Source organism: Hipposideros armiger, unplaced genomic scaffold (genome assembly GCF_001890085.2).
Source record: "Hipposideros armiger isolate ML-2016 unplaced genomic scaffold, ASM189008v1 scaffold_148, whole genome shotgun sequence".
Classification (NCBI taxonomy): Eukaryota; Metazoa; Chordata; class Mammalia; order Chiroptera; family Hipposideridae; genus Hipposideros; species Hipposideros armiger.
In genome coordinates, this window is record NW_017731498.1 from 3,036,525 (window position 1) to 3,052,118 (window position 15,594).

A 15,594-nucleotide genomic window follows, 5' to 3' on the forward strand; every position below is an offset into this window, starting at 1 on the left:
ACAAATTTAAAAAATAGGTCTTAACTACCCCTTTATAGAAAAGATTGCATACTATATACATTTTGCATTTTCCTTATTCACCTAATGTATCCTGGTGATCTCTCCGTGTGTATGGACTCTGTATATTAAAGATGTTAATCTCTTTTCTGACATTTGATATAAATATTTTCCAAGTTTGTCTATTGTTTAATTTGGCTTTATTTGTTTTTGGACATACATAGTGAAGTTTTTCATTTTTTCATGTAGTCAAGTCTCATTTTGACTTCAGTTGCTTTTATGCTGAGAGATATTTTTTCCTCTAAGAAAAAAATGAGATTATTTTCTTTATGTGGGTATTATATTTCTTCTTAGATTTGTTTGTAGAAATACATTTTTGGCTGCAATTTTGAATGGAACCTTTTCTGTCATTATATTTACATTATATAAGATCAGGAAATATGTATCTGCAATGTGTTCTTTATTATTTTCCTTTTTACTTTTAAGTCTTTGATTGATTATGATTTTACTTTGGCTTTACTTCTTTTTTCCATATAGTTTTCCTAAAATCATTAAATAAAACATGCTTTTTTCTGATTTTTGATACCCCACCTTATCATATTCAAATGTCTAATTCTATGGATCTGATTGTTTTTGTATCAATAATTTTAAGTTTTAATAATGGATAAGTCTTCCCTTATGTGCTTATTTAAAAATACTTATTTTTTAGGGAGGCAATTCTTATTTATTCTTTAAGATTTGTATTACTGAACTCTTTGTGGGCTAAGGGCATTTTAAGAATGTAGTGATAATTGCATGAAATCCAGTATCTTCATCCAAGGAAACGACTCTGGTGTTCCTATGTAAGCATGTGCACATGTACTATTATTTATGCAGCCTAGAGGTTCACAAACTTCCTGAAAACCTTTGGTTCTGCTTTTGGCACTTTGATGTCAAATTACTAATTCCTATTGCTGGGATCATTTTGTTAGAAAAAAAATCATACTGGAATTTTATAGGGTTTGCGTTAATCCTATAAATTGTTGGGGGGAAATTAACATCTTGCTAGTAGCCAGTTTGTCCAACTAGAAATACATTATTTTTTTACTTTTACAAGTCTCGTTTTTTATATCTTTTTAAATAAGATTTATTTTCTTTATGTAGATATTATATTTCTTCTTAGGTTTATTTGTAGAATACATTTTTGGTTGCTATTTTTGAATGGGATCTTTTCTGCCATTATATATTCATACTGTTTATAGCTGGTGTACAGACTATTTATTGTTTTATTCTTCATTTGTAGACTTTAATTCTATTGTTGTATTTATTTTTCTTAGTCTTTTAAAAACATCTCTACTATATTTCAGCTTGTCTCCCATGTTTTGGTTTATTTTCAGTTTCTTCTTTGATAATACATCAATTTTGAATTTTGACCACTCAAAAGAGACCTTCTGAGTATACTTTTGGTTTCTTGCAGTAAATTCCTTTCAAAGGTGTATATTTTCCCCCTTTATTTAACAAAAACATAAATACTGTTTGCTAAGCAGTATTGTCAAAACTTTACAAATATGAACCCTTTTAGTCCATTTAATGTTTATAATAGTCTAGTGAGGTAGATACTACTCCTGTTGTTATTTTATAGGTTAAGAAACTGAGTTACCAAGAGATAAAGTGGCTTGCCCAGGGACACATGGCTAGTGGTGATGATTTGATCTCCCCAACATTCCTCAGTGTTTTCTTGACGTATTGAGCTATAAGGGTGGACTTGGAGCTCTTGAGGGAGGAGAGACTAGCTATTTGCTTGGGTAGTCCTGCTCTGACTTTGAGGCTACCATCTTGATCCCAACTATTGTTCTTTGGGTATTCTGGAAACACCTATAGGTAGTTTGGATTTTTGCCCCCAGACGTTTCTAAAATGGGTCAAAATGATACACTAATATCAGCCATAAGAAAGCGTTATGTCCAATTTTGAAAGTCATTCTTTCTGTTTCTGACATCAAGATTATTCTCAGTCATGTTGTCTGTTGGAATATCAGAGGTTCCTCAGGGAAATTAAATTATGACATTAAGATACCATAAAATACTCTAATAATAAACTGCATAAAAAAGACACACCTGGAGTTTAAAGTCCAAATGTGATAAAGTTCAAAGGCCTAGAGTACTGAAGTCCCAAGTCAAATTTCTCTGAGTTAGAAGTGCAAAGAAATTAATGTTTTCTCTAATTTCTTGAATATTTTGATAATATTATCTAAACAGGTTATGATTTCTAGATAAAGTTTGGATTATCTCAGCCATGGCAGCTTGGACTGGGTAGCATTTCTTCATGGTCTCAGAAGTTACAATATATTGTTTGAATTTCAGATCTCTTATGTACCTCACTTTTAAAGGAGCACACAAAGTTAATAATACATACAAATTTATAACAGCATGAACACCTCAGTTACCAAATTTTGGAAAGAAACAAAAACAAAAACCAAGCCATGTCCACTGTCAGGAACAATGATACCAGGCGCAGTTATGTTCCCAGAATCTTGTCCCTAGTTTTATCAAAAGTCATGGCAGAAACTGAGTGGAAGCCGAATGGACTGATATTAATGTCACCAGGATGCCATTTTGTATTACCTATGGACTTAAAAATCAATTGGGAGAAATCTCTGAGAAGATGATTTTGACATGGTGCCTTTGTGATTTCTAGGGAGAGTGGGGGACTAATTGACCAATGTGTAATCTTTTAAAAATTTCCCCCTTTTGGGCACCATGATTTTGGGACTCCAGTATGAATTGAGTATGGATTATGTTTACTGATATTACATCCATCCTTGCTTGTTAGCAGGCATTTCAGTGGTTGTTTCTACTGACTGTTACAGAACTCAGGCCTAAGAATTCTGTCTCTTAGGGATTTCACCCCAAGTCTGTTTGCATTGGAGAATCACCCTCATACAGCTACTGAGTGAACCTGTCTTCATCTTTTGGAGTCTATACGCCAGAGACCTAGTAAGAACTAATGCCTTGCTTACGTGTTCCTCATTTTTAACATGTTAAATTTTTTTAATGTAATAGATATGTATGTATATACAGCCCTGTACCATAATTTAGAAAAACATTTTTTCAGATACCAATTAAGAAATGAAATACTGAGCCACAAATTAAAAAGTTTCAACAGATATTCAAGAGTTAACATAGGTAGTAGTCTTTAAGCACAAAGCAATCAAATTATCATGTCATGTTTTTTAACATTTAGAGAAAATAATTTATGAGTTAATGAAGAAAACATAATAGAAATGAGAAAATATTTAGAACTGAACAATTTGCAAGGTATATAGTACTCTTTGGGAGGAAGAATTATCAAAAGTGGTCATCTGTTCCTTAGCTGATATAGATCTTAAATATAACTACCCAACAATTTGGAAGATGAAAAGTGGAAGCTCAAAGGATAATAATTGCCAATATATTTTTTTCTATTCAACAGCATTAATTTAATATGATGCGTGATGTTTTGCTGACTAAATCACTGCTTACTGTGAATATGGTATTGTGTGGATCCCCCCCAACTTTTTAGTTTGATACAGAAATAAATAGTACAAGGAACTTCATATATCTTTTACTCAGAATCATCACTCATTTGCATATTGCCTTATTTTCTCTATCATCCTCTTTCTGTGTATGTGTGTATATGTAAAAAAATATATTTTTAGAACCATTTGAGTTTAAGTTGGAGACATTGTACTTTTTTTTTTAACCCCTAAATAGTTCAGTATCTACAAACATTCTTTTATATAACCTCAATACATTGATCAAAACCTGGAAATTTAACACTGATAACATTTTATCATCTAATCCACAGCACATACTCAAATGTAGACTGGAGTCCTGGTAACATCCTTTATTCTTGTCGCCTCTTCTTCCGGTCCAGGATTCTAGCCCAGGCTCACACACTAAATTTAGTTATCATTTCTGTTTGACCTCAAACAATGCCTCATTTTGCCTTGTTTCTTGACCTTGGTGCACACACACAACACATATATTTGTTTGTGTAGAGAAGAGATCATTTGTTTTGTAGAATGTTGAAGTTTGTGTTCCTCTGTCTGATGTTTCTTCATGGTGTTTTTCATTCATAGTGCATTTTATTAGGAGCCACATTATGTTGGTTTGTTCCAATATTGATCATATTAACTTGGATCTCTTGGTTAAGGTAGTGTCCATCAGATTTCTTGCTTATAGAATCACTATTTTTTTCTTTGTAATTATTAGGTAATTTGTGGGAAAATATTTTGAGACTATATTCTTCCTCATACTTTTTACCCATTAGTTTTGACATCTACTGATGATTTTCTAACCCCATCCCTTCTATATTTACTAGTTGGCATTGTATTGTAAAGAAGAGCTTTCCCTTCTTCCCTATTCATTTATTAATTTATTTGTTTGTGTCAGAATGGGCTCATGGATTCTTACTTAATGAGTTATAATTCATTTTTTATCATTATTTTGTTGCTCAGATTATTCCAGATTTGGCCAGTAAAGGCACTTTCAAGGTGTCCTGTGGCCTCTTTTTATTTTTAAATTTTTTATTTTGAAATAAATATAAATCATAGGAAGTTGTAAAAAAAATATAAGGAATCTCATTTTCCCTTCACTTAGCTTCACCCCATGGTGTCATCTTATATAGCTGTATATATCCAAGCAGTTAATTGACATTGGTAGATTACCGTTAACTGGACTAACTACCTTATTCAGTTTTCACCATTTTTGAAAAACCCGAAATCATTTGTGTGTCCATGTGTGTATGTATAGATATGTGTATGTATAAATTTATTTAATTTTATCCCATACCTAGGTTTGTGTAACCACCACCTTAATTAAGATATAGAGCTGTTTTATCCCTACAAAAGAACTTTCTCGTGTAGCTCTTTTCATTCACATCCTTCAAACTATTCTTCCCTACCCTGTCCTTAAGTCCTGGAAACCACTAGTCTGTTCTCCATCATTTTGTCATTGAGAAAATGTTATATAAATGGAATCATACACTATGTTGTATTTTGAGATTGGCTTTTTTACTAGACAAAATGCTTTTGAATTCCATCCAAGTTCTTGCATGTACCAATAATTCATTCGTTTTCGTTGTTTTGATGTACCAGAATTCATTCAACCATTTGCCCTTTGAAGGACATTGGTTGTTTCAGTATTTTGCTATTACTAATGAAGCTGCTGTGAACATTTGTGTATAGGTTTTGCATGACCATAAGTTTTCCCTTTGTCCTTTTGCTATGTCCCTTTTAATGTGTCTATAAGTGTTCTTTGAGTACTTCTTTACTTTTTGTGCAACAAGATGTTCCAGGATTAACTTTTACTTTCTCACAGCTCAGCCTTTATGCTAAGGGACCCTGGTTCCTTTAATGGCAAATGGTATTTAGAAACCAAGATATGCATGCTGCCTGTACTTGTTGCTACTGATGGGTCATTGCTTCCAAGCCTTTTCAGTGCGCAGAGCCTAGAAAAAAGAGAGAGAGCGAGCGAGCATGAGAATGCATACATAAAAACACATATAGTTATGTCTATATCTATTTTTTTAAATCTCTGAATTTATACTGGTACCTCTCATTTCACTCCAGTACCACCGAGTTCATTCTAGTTCTACCCCTTTCCGTATTTGTAATTCTCTTAGCTGACATTTAGCCAACATTTAGAGACCTGGCGCTCATTATTTGCTCGTATATTTCTGGTATTCTTTCCCTTTCTGTAGATCAAGGTTTCTTAACCATGTCACTGTTAACATATTGGGGCCAGATCATTTTTGTTTTTGGTGGTGGGTGGGGGGTTGTTCTGTGCATTGTAGGATATTTAACAGTGTTTACCCAGTAGCACTCAGATGCTAGTAGCAACTGCTAGTTGTGACAACCAAAAATGCCTGTAGACATTGCCAAATATCCCCCGTGGGACAGACTGCCCCTGGCTGAGGCCACTGCTGTAGTTGATCCAAGTTTCCAAGTGTTATGTCCCCTGAACCTGAAGAACTTTCTTTAGCATAACTTTTAATGTAGATCTGCTAGTGAGGAATTGTGCTACCATTTTTCTGAAAATGTCTTTATTTTGTCTTCTTGAATATATTTTTACTGTATATAGAAATCTGGCTTGATATATTTTTTTATCACTTCAAGTATTTTTTTCTGCCCTGTTCTCCTCCCCTTCTCCTTCCAATTTCACATACTGTTAGATGACTTGATACTGTCCAATAGGTCACTGAGGTTTTCTTTTTTGTAAATCATATTCTGATTGAATAACCTCTTTTTATCTATCTTTCGGTTCTTAAAACCACCCAGTGAATTTTTCATTTCAGATCTTGTACTTTTGGGTTTTAGTTTTTCTATTTGGTTCCTTTTATACTTTTATTTTCTTCTGAGATTACCTATCTGGTGTTATATTATTATATTTTCCTTTAAATCCTTAAACATATTTAAAATAGCTGTTTTACAGTCCTCTGATAATTCTAAATTTGGGTCATCTTCCGTTGATTACACTTGATTGCTTTTTCTCTTCACTATTGGTCACATTGTCCTGTTTCTTTACAGATCTAGTAATTTTTTTTTTAAAGATTTTTATTGGGGAGTTGGGGGGATGGGAACAGTGCTGGGGAACTGGGGGAAGGGGAACAGACAAATTGCTGTCGTTTTGTTCCTCAGTCCAGTTGTGGAGGACGTCACTTCACCGGCCCAAGTCGGCACCATCATTGTGCTCTTCCCAGGCGAGGCAGATCAGTCGCCAGCCTCTGGACGGCCGCTCGCTGCGGCTGCTGGCCGCTCACGCTGGCTGCTGGCTACATACAGTAGCCCATGGCAACCCACTGCCACAGGGGCTGCAGCCTACGGCATCGCCGGCGACTCACAGCAGCCCAGCTCCAGGTTGAGCTGTTGTTCAGCATCTTAGCTGTGGAGGGCAGCGTCACTGGCCCTCATATGTGGGATCCGAACCGGGGCCCTCCGGCATTCCAAGCCAGCTCCTAACCATCGCGCCACTCGGCCGGCCCAGATCTAGTAATTTTTAATTGTATACTGGACTTTTGGGGGAAGATATGGTATACCGGTAGATTCTGAATTCTGTTATCTTCCTTTGAAAGAATGTTGATTTTTGTTGTTATTAGTAGTTAACTTAGCTGACCTCCAAACCATGTGTCTTGTGTTGGGCTGCAGCTGAAACTGCTGTTTTTTGAGCCTTCTATCTGTTTAGGAACAGCAAGGAGAAGTTGTAGTTAGACTGGAGCAAGGAAGGGGTAGAACTGAAAGGCTATACCTTGGAAAGGTGACTTTCATATGAGCCTTTTTTTTTTTTTTTTAATTGGGGAGCAGCCATGGCCATTGGTTACACATTGCCTTCATGCTACAATGGCATGGTTGACTCTTTTAGGGAGGGCGCAGACACAGTGGGCCATGAAGGGATCCAACCAGAAAACTTGATGTTATCAGCAGCACGCTCTAACCAACTGAGCTAACCGGTCACCCCCCTATATGAGCCATTTTGGTAGAGTGCTAGAAGTAAAAGCCTGATTAGAGTAGATTTAAGAGAGGAAGGCAGGAGAAAAATTTAATAAGCACAGGGATTGGCAGATAAAAAGTATTTTAGGCTTTGTGGGCTGCATATGGTCTCAGTTGCTGCTGCTTTCCTACCCCTCTCCCTCTTTCTCTCTCCCCACCTCTGCTCCTTCCCATTCTTTATTCTTCACAACCTATTAAAAGTGTAAAACCCATTCTTAGCTCACAGGCCATACAAAAACAGGCACAGGCCAAATCTGGCCCATGGGCCATAGTTTCTTGATCCCTGGTTTAAACAGACAACTCTTTCCATGAGTTTTGCTGTTATAGAAAGAATTAAGGGGGCTGTAGGGGCTAAAATATTTTTTTCCTTTATTTTTATTAAGGTGAAAGAAAGAACAGTATTTTTGCAAGTAAATTTGATTTAGCCAGTAGAAGGGGGGAATTTATAATGCAGGAAAGACAATTGCTGGAGCAATGTCTTTAAGTAGATGAGAGGGAAAAGAATAGAGGGCAGAAGTGAAGGGTTTAGCCAGGAGCATGGACAGTTAATTCTGGGCAATTTAAAAAAGTTATTTTTTATGTTTTTGAGGGGTTTTTTTTCCCCTCTTTATTGCCTACGATAGATGTAGAACCAGTAACTTTGATGGACAGTTTCAATTCCCAAATACTGTTTTTCAAGAAACAGTTTTAATTCATTGTAAACATAAATTGAAATATTTTCAATAAAGTAACAAAATCTGTTTTTCCCCTAAACTAAAGAATGTTTGACTATTGGCTAGTTTATTGTGTGTGTCATGAAATTAAGGTCACTTTCTTTTTTCCTTTTTTCTTTCAAGTGCTGTGTATGGATGCAAAGATCAATTTTGATTCTAATTCAGCTTATCGCCAGAAGAAAATCTTTGACCTACAGGACTGGACCCAGGAAGATGAAAGGGACAAAGACGCAGCTAAGGCAGATATCAACTACATTGGCCTAGATGGGACTATAGGCTGTCTAGGTACCATGCGTTTTTATGTTAGAGCTGCACTAGCTACGCTTCATTTATTTTCTTTGTGTCTGTTGCTTATACAAATCATTTTCCCCTCTTGATAGTAAATGGTGCTGGTTTGGCTATGGCCACAATGGATATAATAAAACTTCATGGAGGGACTCCAGCCAACTTTCTTGATGTTGGTGGTGGTGCCACAGTCCATCAAGTAACAGAAGCATTTAAACTTATCACTTCAGATAAAAAGGTAAGGAAGGGCAGGGCATCTGTTATAGAATTTGAATGAAGAGAAGTAACTTGATTAATTAGTAGATGTGATTGTAATACTAGTTGAGTATTAAAGTTTAAAAGCCCTCATTAGTTTGGAAACGTGCTGAAATCAATGCAATAAAAGTTAACTACAGAAAAAGATAAAGTTTCCCATTGTGATTTAGAAAACAAGATGAAGAAATAACAGGTGGTGTTAGGTAGTATTATAAATGGTAGTGATTTGACTTGGAAACACATTCCTATGGAAAAATTCATGAAGATTCTAGTTGACCACAAAAGCCCAGAAATCTTTGTCGTGTGTAAAGCCAAAAAGAAGAAAATAATCTTTAGTTTTATCCAGAGATAACTTTTGTTCCTATTGATTTGATATGTTTTCTTCAAGACTTGTTAATGCTTAAATATTTTACACACACACACACACACACAGAGTATGTATATCTTTCTAGATATAATTCACATACCAGATAGTTCACCCATTTGTCTTTGTATCTTTTAATATGTATATTTTGAGTCTTTTTTTAATTAACATACTTGGAGTATTTTTTGCATTCACTAAGATATTCTTCTGAAACACTGATTTTAATGTTTATATAATCTGTCATATGTAGATATGCTATAATAGAACTATGACTTTATAAGTGATTATCAAAATACAAGGGATGTGAAGCATCATTATCCCAAAGACATACATATTATCAATCACCAGACACTTTTTAAGAAGTATATCTACTATGTGGCCAATTTTGTAAGGCTTATGGAATGAGACAATGGCCTCCCTGGAACTAGCCTTACTGAATTTACACCGAGAATTCCTCATTGGTAGGGATCGTGTCTTCCTCATTGTTGCCTCTTGCAGAGACTGGCATAATGCTCAGTGCATACATAGGTTGTTAATAAATACTCATTACTGATGATGATGACAGTATACATTTTTATTTGTTGTTAGACTTTAGAATTGTTTAAAAAAATATTTTACTGTTCTTTCACTTTGAGCCTATAGGCTTATTTGCCATATTCAGTTTTATAAAAAGCATTAAACTAAAATGAGACACAAATGTGCTTTATTTCTCTTGTTATTGTTTTTTGTAAAGTAAACATTTTATTGGAGCTATATTTCTATAGCTTATTTTGGCATAACCTCTAAAAGCACAGTATTATGTCATTATCTAACTATTGAGTACCTACTAAGGTGAACTAGAATTCTGGTTATATTTTTAAGCATGGCTTTTAGGGCTTAGGTCCAAGAATGCAGAAAAGCCTATGACAAATTCCAGTGCTGGGGACTGACTTGAAGGGCACTGGAGTTGGAAACAGGCCAGGAGCCCAGGGCGACAATGTGGATAGCACTGATGTAGCTGTATACATATACTGTCACTTTGTCCTGGACACTGTGCTTAGATTTGGGAATACTTGGTCCCTTCCCTCAAGGCATTTATAGTCTGACTGGTGTGACAACCTGGATGTAGTGCTGTGAATGAACAGGAGACAGCCAGGAACTGGGAGAATCAGGGTGGCCTTCACTGAACGGATGTTACCTTGAGCTGTCTTGAGAACTGAGTGAGTCAGGCAAGGGGAAGAAAATATGCAAAAGCATCAAGTCCAGAGAGGGCCAGAATGTTCATGGAATAGTGCGATGCTTATAGGTGAGAACATCGCGTTCTTGGGATGGATGATAGGAGATAATGTAGGCAAACCGAGCCCACATTGTGAAGATCTCTGTATCTATAGTAAGGAGTTCGGAATTGAGTCCCCCTACTCTGGCACGTACATAAAAACATATATCTATACCTTTTAATTTTTTGTAAAGCAGGTATTCCTGCTAGTAGAAGGTGAAATGGAGAGTAGGGAGGCGCTGGTACAAGAGATAAATTTGGTTGTTATACCTGATTGTTCCAAAAGATGAAGAGGTGCCTGACAGTGTCAGTAAGAATAAAGCAAAGAAACCTAATTTAGAGGCATGTCTGAGACAGAATCATGAAATTCATTTTTCTTCTTTTTTGGGTGGGGGTGGCATGGAGAGAAGTTAGTTAGGTTAACCATCCGGTAGTTGGTTAGGACTTTTGGCTGAGGAGAATCATTGGGTGTGATGCCTTTGTGCCATCAGAGGCAATGTAGAGAAATACGTATTTCTGAATGAATATGTTAAGTTTGAATTGTGGTGACCATGTCTTGTTGACAGTTATAAAGATATTATACTTCTGTAATGGTTGAATGTGTATTTGAGAGTCCTCAGTATATTGAGAGAAGTTGAAGTATTAGGAGTTGGTGAGATGACCCGTATGAGTGAGATGAGGAAACCAATAATGGAACCTGGCTCTTCACCTTTCTCTCCCCTCACAGTGTGAAGGAGTGAATAAAGAAGGAGAGATGAGATAAATTAGTAAAAGAAGAGAACAAACTGACAGAGATAGTTGCAGATCAGGAGAGACTGGTGACACTGAAGGCCAGGGTGAAGAGTTTTGAGAATTAAGGGGATGAGCAGCGGTGTCAGGTGCTGCAGGAGCAACCAGGGAGAATAAGCACTGAAGGAGATGATTGTGGAACTTGGTAAGAGTAGTAGGGATCGGCAGAGGCCAGGCTGTAATGGATGGAGTTGTGATTGGGAACTGAGGGAGTGGAGACATCAGGAGAGATTCCTCTTTTGGGGTGTTCTTTGTGAAGGCACAGAAGGACATAGTGTTGGCAGGTGAGTGGAGGTAGAGTTGAGGAGAGCTGTGCAGTGTATGTTTGCTTGTTTGTTCAGAAGACCAAGAAGATGAGCTTGTTCTAGCTGGCTGGAGGTGTTACTGGAGACAGGAAGATCATATGCTAAAGCTGAAGTGGGATGGGAGGCTCATGAAGAGAGGGAAAGGGATGAGGCAGCCTATTAAGGAGAGGATTGCTGATGAATGATTATACTGCTCTTCAGGTTATACTAGTGTTTCAGGGTGGTTTTTATTGTTTGTTTTTACTGATTTGCTTTTTTTTGAAGTTGGAATGGACAAACTAATAGGCTGAAGCATCCAAGAATGCATTATTTGAATTGGGACGGCAGAGTAGGTAGACTGGGTTGGAGAGAATTGAGCGTGCACACGACAGGATCATTGAATTGCTCAGCCAGGCTCTGTAGTGAGGAAAGTCAGGCTGGTAGAGAGCTGATAGACTGGGAGATTGGAAAGGGCTTGAGGGACTGGATAGAGGCTTTTAAGAGGAAAAGATTGGGTTTGACGGAGTGAGAGATGAAAGGTGTTAAAGGTGAAAGGAGAGGAGGTTGAGCAGAGAGTGGGACTTACATATTTGATATTCTAGAGATACCCATTCTGGTCAACTAATTAGTTAAAATGGACTGGAGGTAACAGTGATATGGTAGAGATCCTGTAACTTTAAGGCTAGGATGTTAGATGATGCCTTATGCCTGTTGCAGCTCTCCAGAATGAGGTGGGAGAGAGGGAGATAGAGAGTGCCAGAGTCCACTATGAATGCTAGCCCATTATAATTTCTAGACCTTCATTTCTAGAAATAATAATGGTAAAGATAAGGAATGCATAGTGCAGCTCAATGTGTCTCAGCCTTTTTTAATGTCATGGCATTCACAGAAAATGGTATTTCAATGGGACCTAGGAGGCAGGTGGAGAAGGTTGCTTGTAGTCAGAGGCCACTGGCCCAGAGGTGCCAGCTGTCCTGGAACCTTCCTAGCTGCCCTAAAGGTTGAGGGGAACAGTGTCTTGGTGTCTGTAACCCATTTGTGTTTCACTGGTTGAGAAGCTCTGGGGTAGCTGAATGAACTAAGCCTCTTTTTAAAAAATAAAAGCATATTTTTTATAAAGGATAAAAGAAGAGAGAGAATGCAGATTATCGGTGTGATGATGAAGGAATGCTAACCCAAACAGACCCTGAGGTTGGATGTGATGTGTAGCCAGGAGTGGGCATACAGAAGTGGAGTGATTTTGAGGGCCTGGTTTATGTGAAAAGTTGATGGAGTTGGTGGGGATAAATGAAGAAGAGGTGATATAAAGAACCCTGAGTTGGAGATCTTGCATGCAGCATCATCTTACACTATTACCCGGGATAGTCATGTTGGTGAATGGCTATGTTTAATGTAGGAAAAAAATAAGTGCGATCAGGAGGACTTTTTCATATGGGACAAGAGAGAAGAGAGTTGAACCAGGTGTTGGAATTACCCGGAGCGGGGAACATGGGTTCTGGTGTGTGGTGGACTGCACAGACTTCAGTGATGAGCCACAGAGGGTATGGCTGTTTGGTCTGAAAATGTTTCCATGGAATTAATTTTTATCATAAGGTACAAATCCTAGTATTTTCGTGGGAACGTAGGACACGTACGCATTCATTCCTTTAAAATTTTAATCTACTAAGAACATTTTATTCACACAGGTACTGGCTATTCTGGTCAACATTTTTGGAGGAATCATGCGGTGTGATGTTATTGCACAGGGCATAGTCATGGCAGTAAAGGACTTGGAAATTAAAATACCTATTGTGGTACGGTTACAAGGTGAGTATAACAGATATCTTGCAATTGTTCCATGAACTCTAATTGCTTAAAAGTTTATAATTCCAAGGAGTTCAGTTCTTTTGAAGTATAGTTTTCACATAACTGTATCTTTTAAGTGAAATTATTATATAATAGGAAATTTTAAAAACATAGGTTTAAAAAAACTGCTAACATTGGAACAAAATTGTTCATAATTTTGCTTTGTATGATCTAATACATTGTTTGTTTGTTGTGCTTTGTCTTGAATTCTGACTTGCCTGAATTACCATTGATATGGTAAGGCATAGTATTTCCCGCAGTAACTCCTAAGTTTCTACAGTATTTTCTTTGGTTTAGAACATGTATTACATTAAATGATAGAAGTACTCTTCTGTGGAAATTTTATACTTGTGTATGGTGACAAACATTTTTAATGTTTTTGTGTAGAAATTTAAAACCTCTTTATATTTGCATAACTCATTACCAGGTACACGAGTTGATGATGCTAAGGCACTGATAACGGACAGTGGACTTAAAATTCTCGCTTGTGATGACTTGGATGAAGCTGCTAAAATGGTAAACAGGCTATGTTAATCTAAGGACAAATTTGCAAAGTGTATAAAGGATTTGTAAACACTTAGATTCTAAAATGAACCAGCTGTTATTGCTAATAATGCATGTTTCTGCTAAATACTAGGAGTGTTGAACACCATATTACCTATCATCCATTTTAAACAATTGTCAGCTCATGCCCAATCTTGTCTCATCTGTATTCTTATCTACTTCCTTCCTTGTCCATCATTATTTTGAAGCAAACTCCAGACATTATATCATTTCATACCTGCCATCGTGTATCTATAAAAAATAAATGTATTGACAATGATATAAAGGAATTATTGCTACTTGTTTCAGGTCCAGTAGTGGTATTATAATCTAATCTAGTCAGCGTTGAAATGTCCCTGATTCTCTCGAGTATATTTTGTCTAGGTTCTTTGTTAGAATTAGGTTCAAAATAAATCTGTGCATTGCAGTTGGTTAATGTTACTTAATTTCTCTTAATCTGTAGATTTTCCCTTTTTTTAAATCTTTGCTGGAGTTTATTTGTTGAAAAAGCCAGGTTGAGGTCTTGTAGTGTTTCCATAGTCTAGATGTTAATGATTATATCCCTGGGATGTCCTCTATCCCTATATTTCCTATAAACTGGTAGTTCAGTCAGTAGGCTTGATCATATGTGTTTGATATTTGGGAGCAGGGAGCAAGAATATTTTATAGTTGGTGTTGTGTAATTTCAAGGAAGTATATAATTAATGTCAGATTGTTTCTCTTTTTGTGATACTGGCAGTCATTGACAGTTAACATATTCGATCCAATATTTTGTTTATGCAAGTGGTAATACTCTATTTCTGTCAGTCTTTATTATATGGAATACTTATAAAAAGTGAAACTCCCTTTTATCAACCATTTATTATCATGAAGTAAATTTTGCATAGGGAAAGCAAGATAATTACTTGATTCTTTGCTTTTATTGATAACTTTTCAAAATAATGAATTTGTTCCATTATGTCCAAAAGTGACCTAGGCTTTTTTGTTTCTTATTTTTTGTTTTTAGAGGAGTGTGTGTGTGGGTATGTGTGTGTGTGTGCATGCCCTATTTTACACTCAGTTGATTTAAACATATTTGATGTGGTTCAGTCCATTTCAGTAATTTTTATTGATGCTCAAATCATCCCATCTTTGGTCAGTGGGAACCTCTTCAAGCTGACCCCTGAGCCTTTCTCACAGGCCTTGTGATAGGCTTTCTGGTATGATGAGCTATTTCAGGCTCATCCCTACATTTCTGGTTCTGGACTAGAATCAGCCAAATGATATTTAGAGACTATAATTTGAGCTCTAAGGGATTAGAGGTTGTTCATTGTTTCTAGGTTTTTTAAGTGGCAAATCTAGGAAAGTATGTATTTTTTAAAGAGATAAACACATTTGTACATACTAATATTTCCAGTGCAAATCCAGGAGTACAGGTCTTTTCTTATCTCATATCTCTTCCTCCCTTCTCCCATGCCATATTGCATACATGTAAATATTCATTTACTTTGTCCCTCAGAGCAGACATGAGAGTTACACAGTAATAATACCAACAATATGGTTACTGAAAGCAGTTTAAGATTTGTATGTGCAGCTCTTTCTGTCATGTGAAATATTCTTAAAACTTATTAGATTTTAAAATTCACATAAAATTGTTCTCTGTATGTTTTATCCCAGCTTGATATTTCATTTAATTTTTTAAGGAATTGCTATTCATTTAAAAAATGTTTTATATTATATAAACATGTGGTTTCAAAGTCATAACTATAAAACAAAGTAT

The 15,594-nt window shown here is 36.3% G+C and overlaps 1 protein-coding gene across 2 annotated transcripts in view; it reads left to right on the forward strand.

The window, feature by feature from the left end:
* The window catches only part of SUCLA2 (succinate-CoA ligase ADP-forming subunit beta), a 45,567-nt gene that overhangs the window by 27,529 nt on the left and 2,444 nt on the right, over nt 1–15,594 (forward strand). For both annotated transcript variants that reach the window (XM_019650859.1, XM_019650860.1), the window contains exons 7-10: nt 8,339–8,500; nt 8,596–8,738; nt 13,133–13,253; nt 13,720–13,808. In XM_019650859.1, the coding sequence (XP_019506404.1) occupies nt 8,339–8,500; nt 8,596–8,738; nt 13,133–13,253; nt 13,720–13,808 (515 nt within the window). The remainder of the gene's footprint in view (nt 1–8,338; nt 8,501–8,595; nt 8,739–13,132; nt 13,254–13,719; nt 13,809–15,594) is intronic.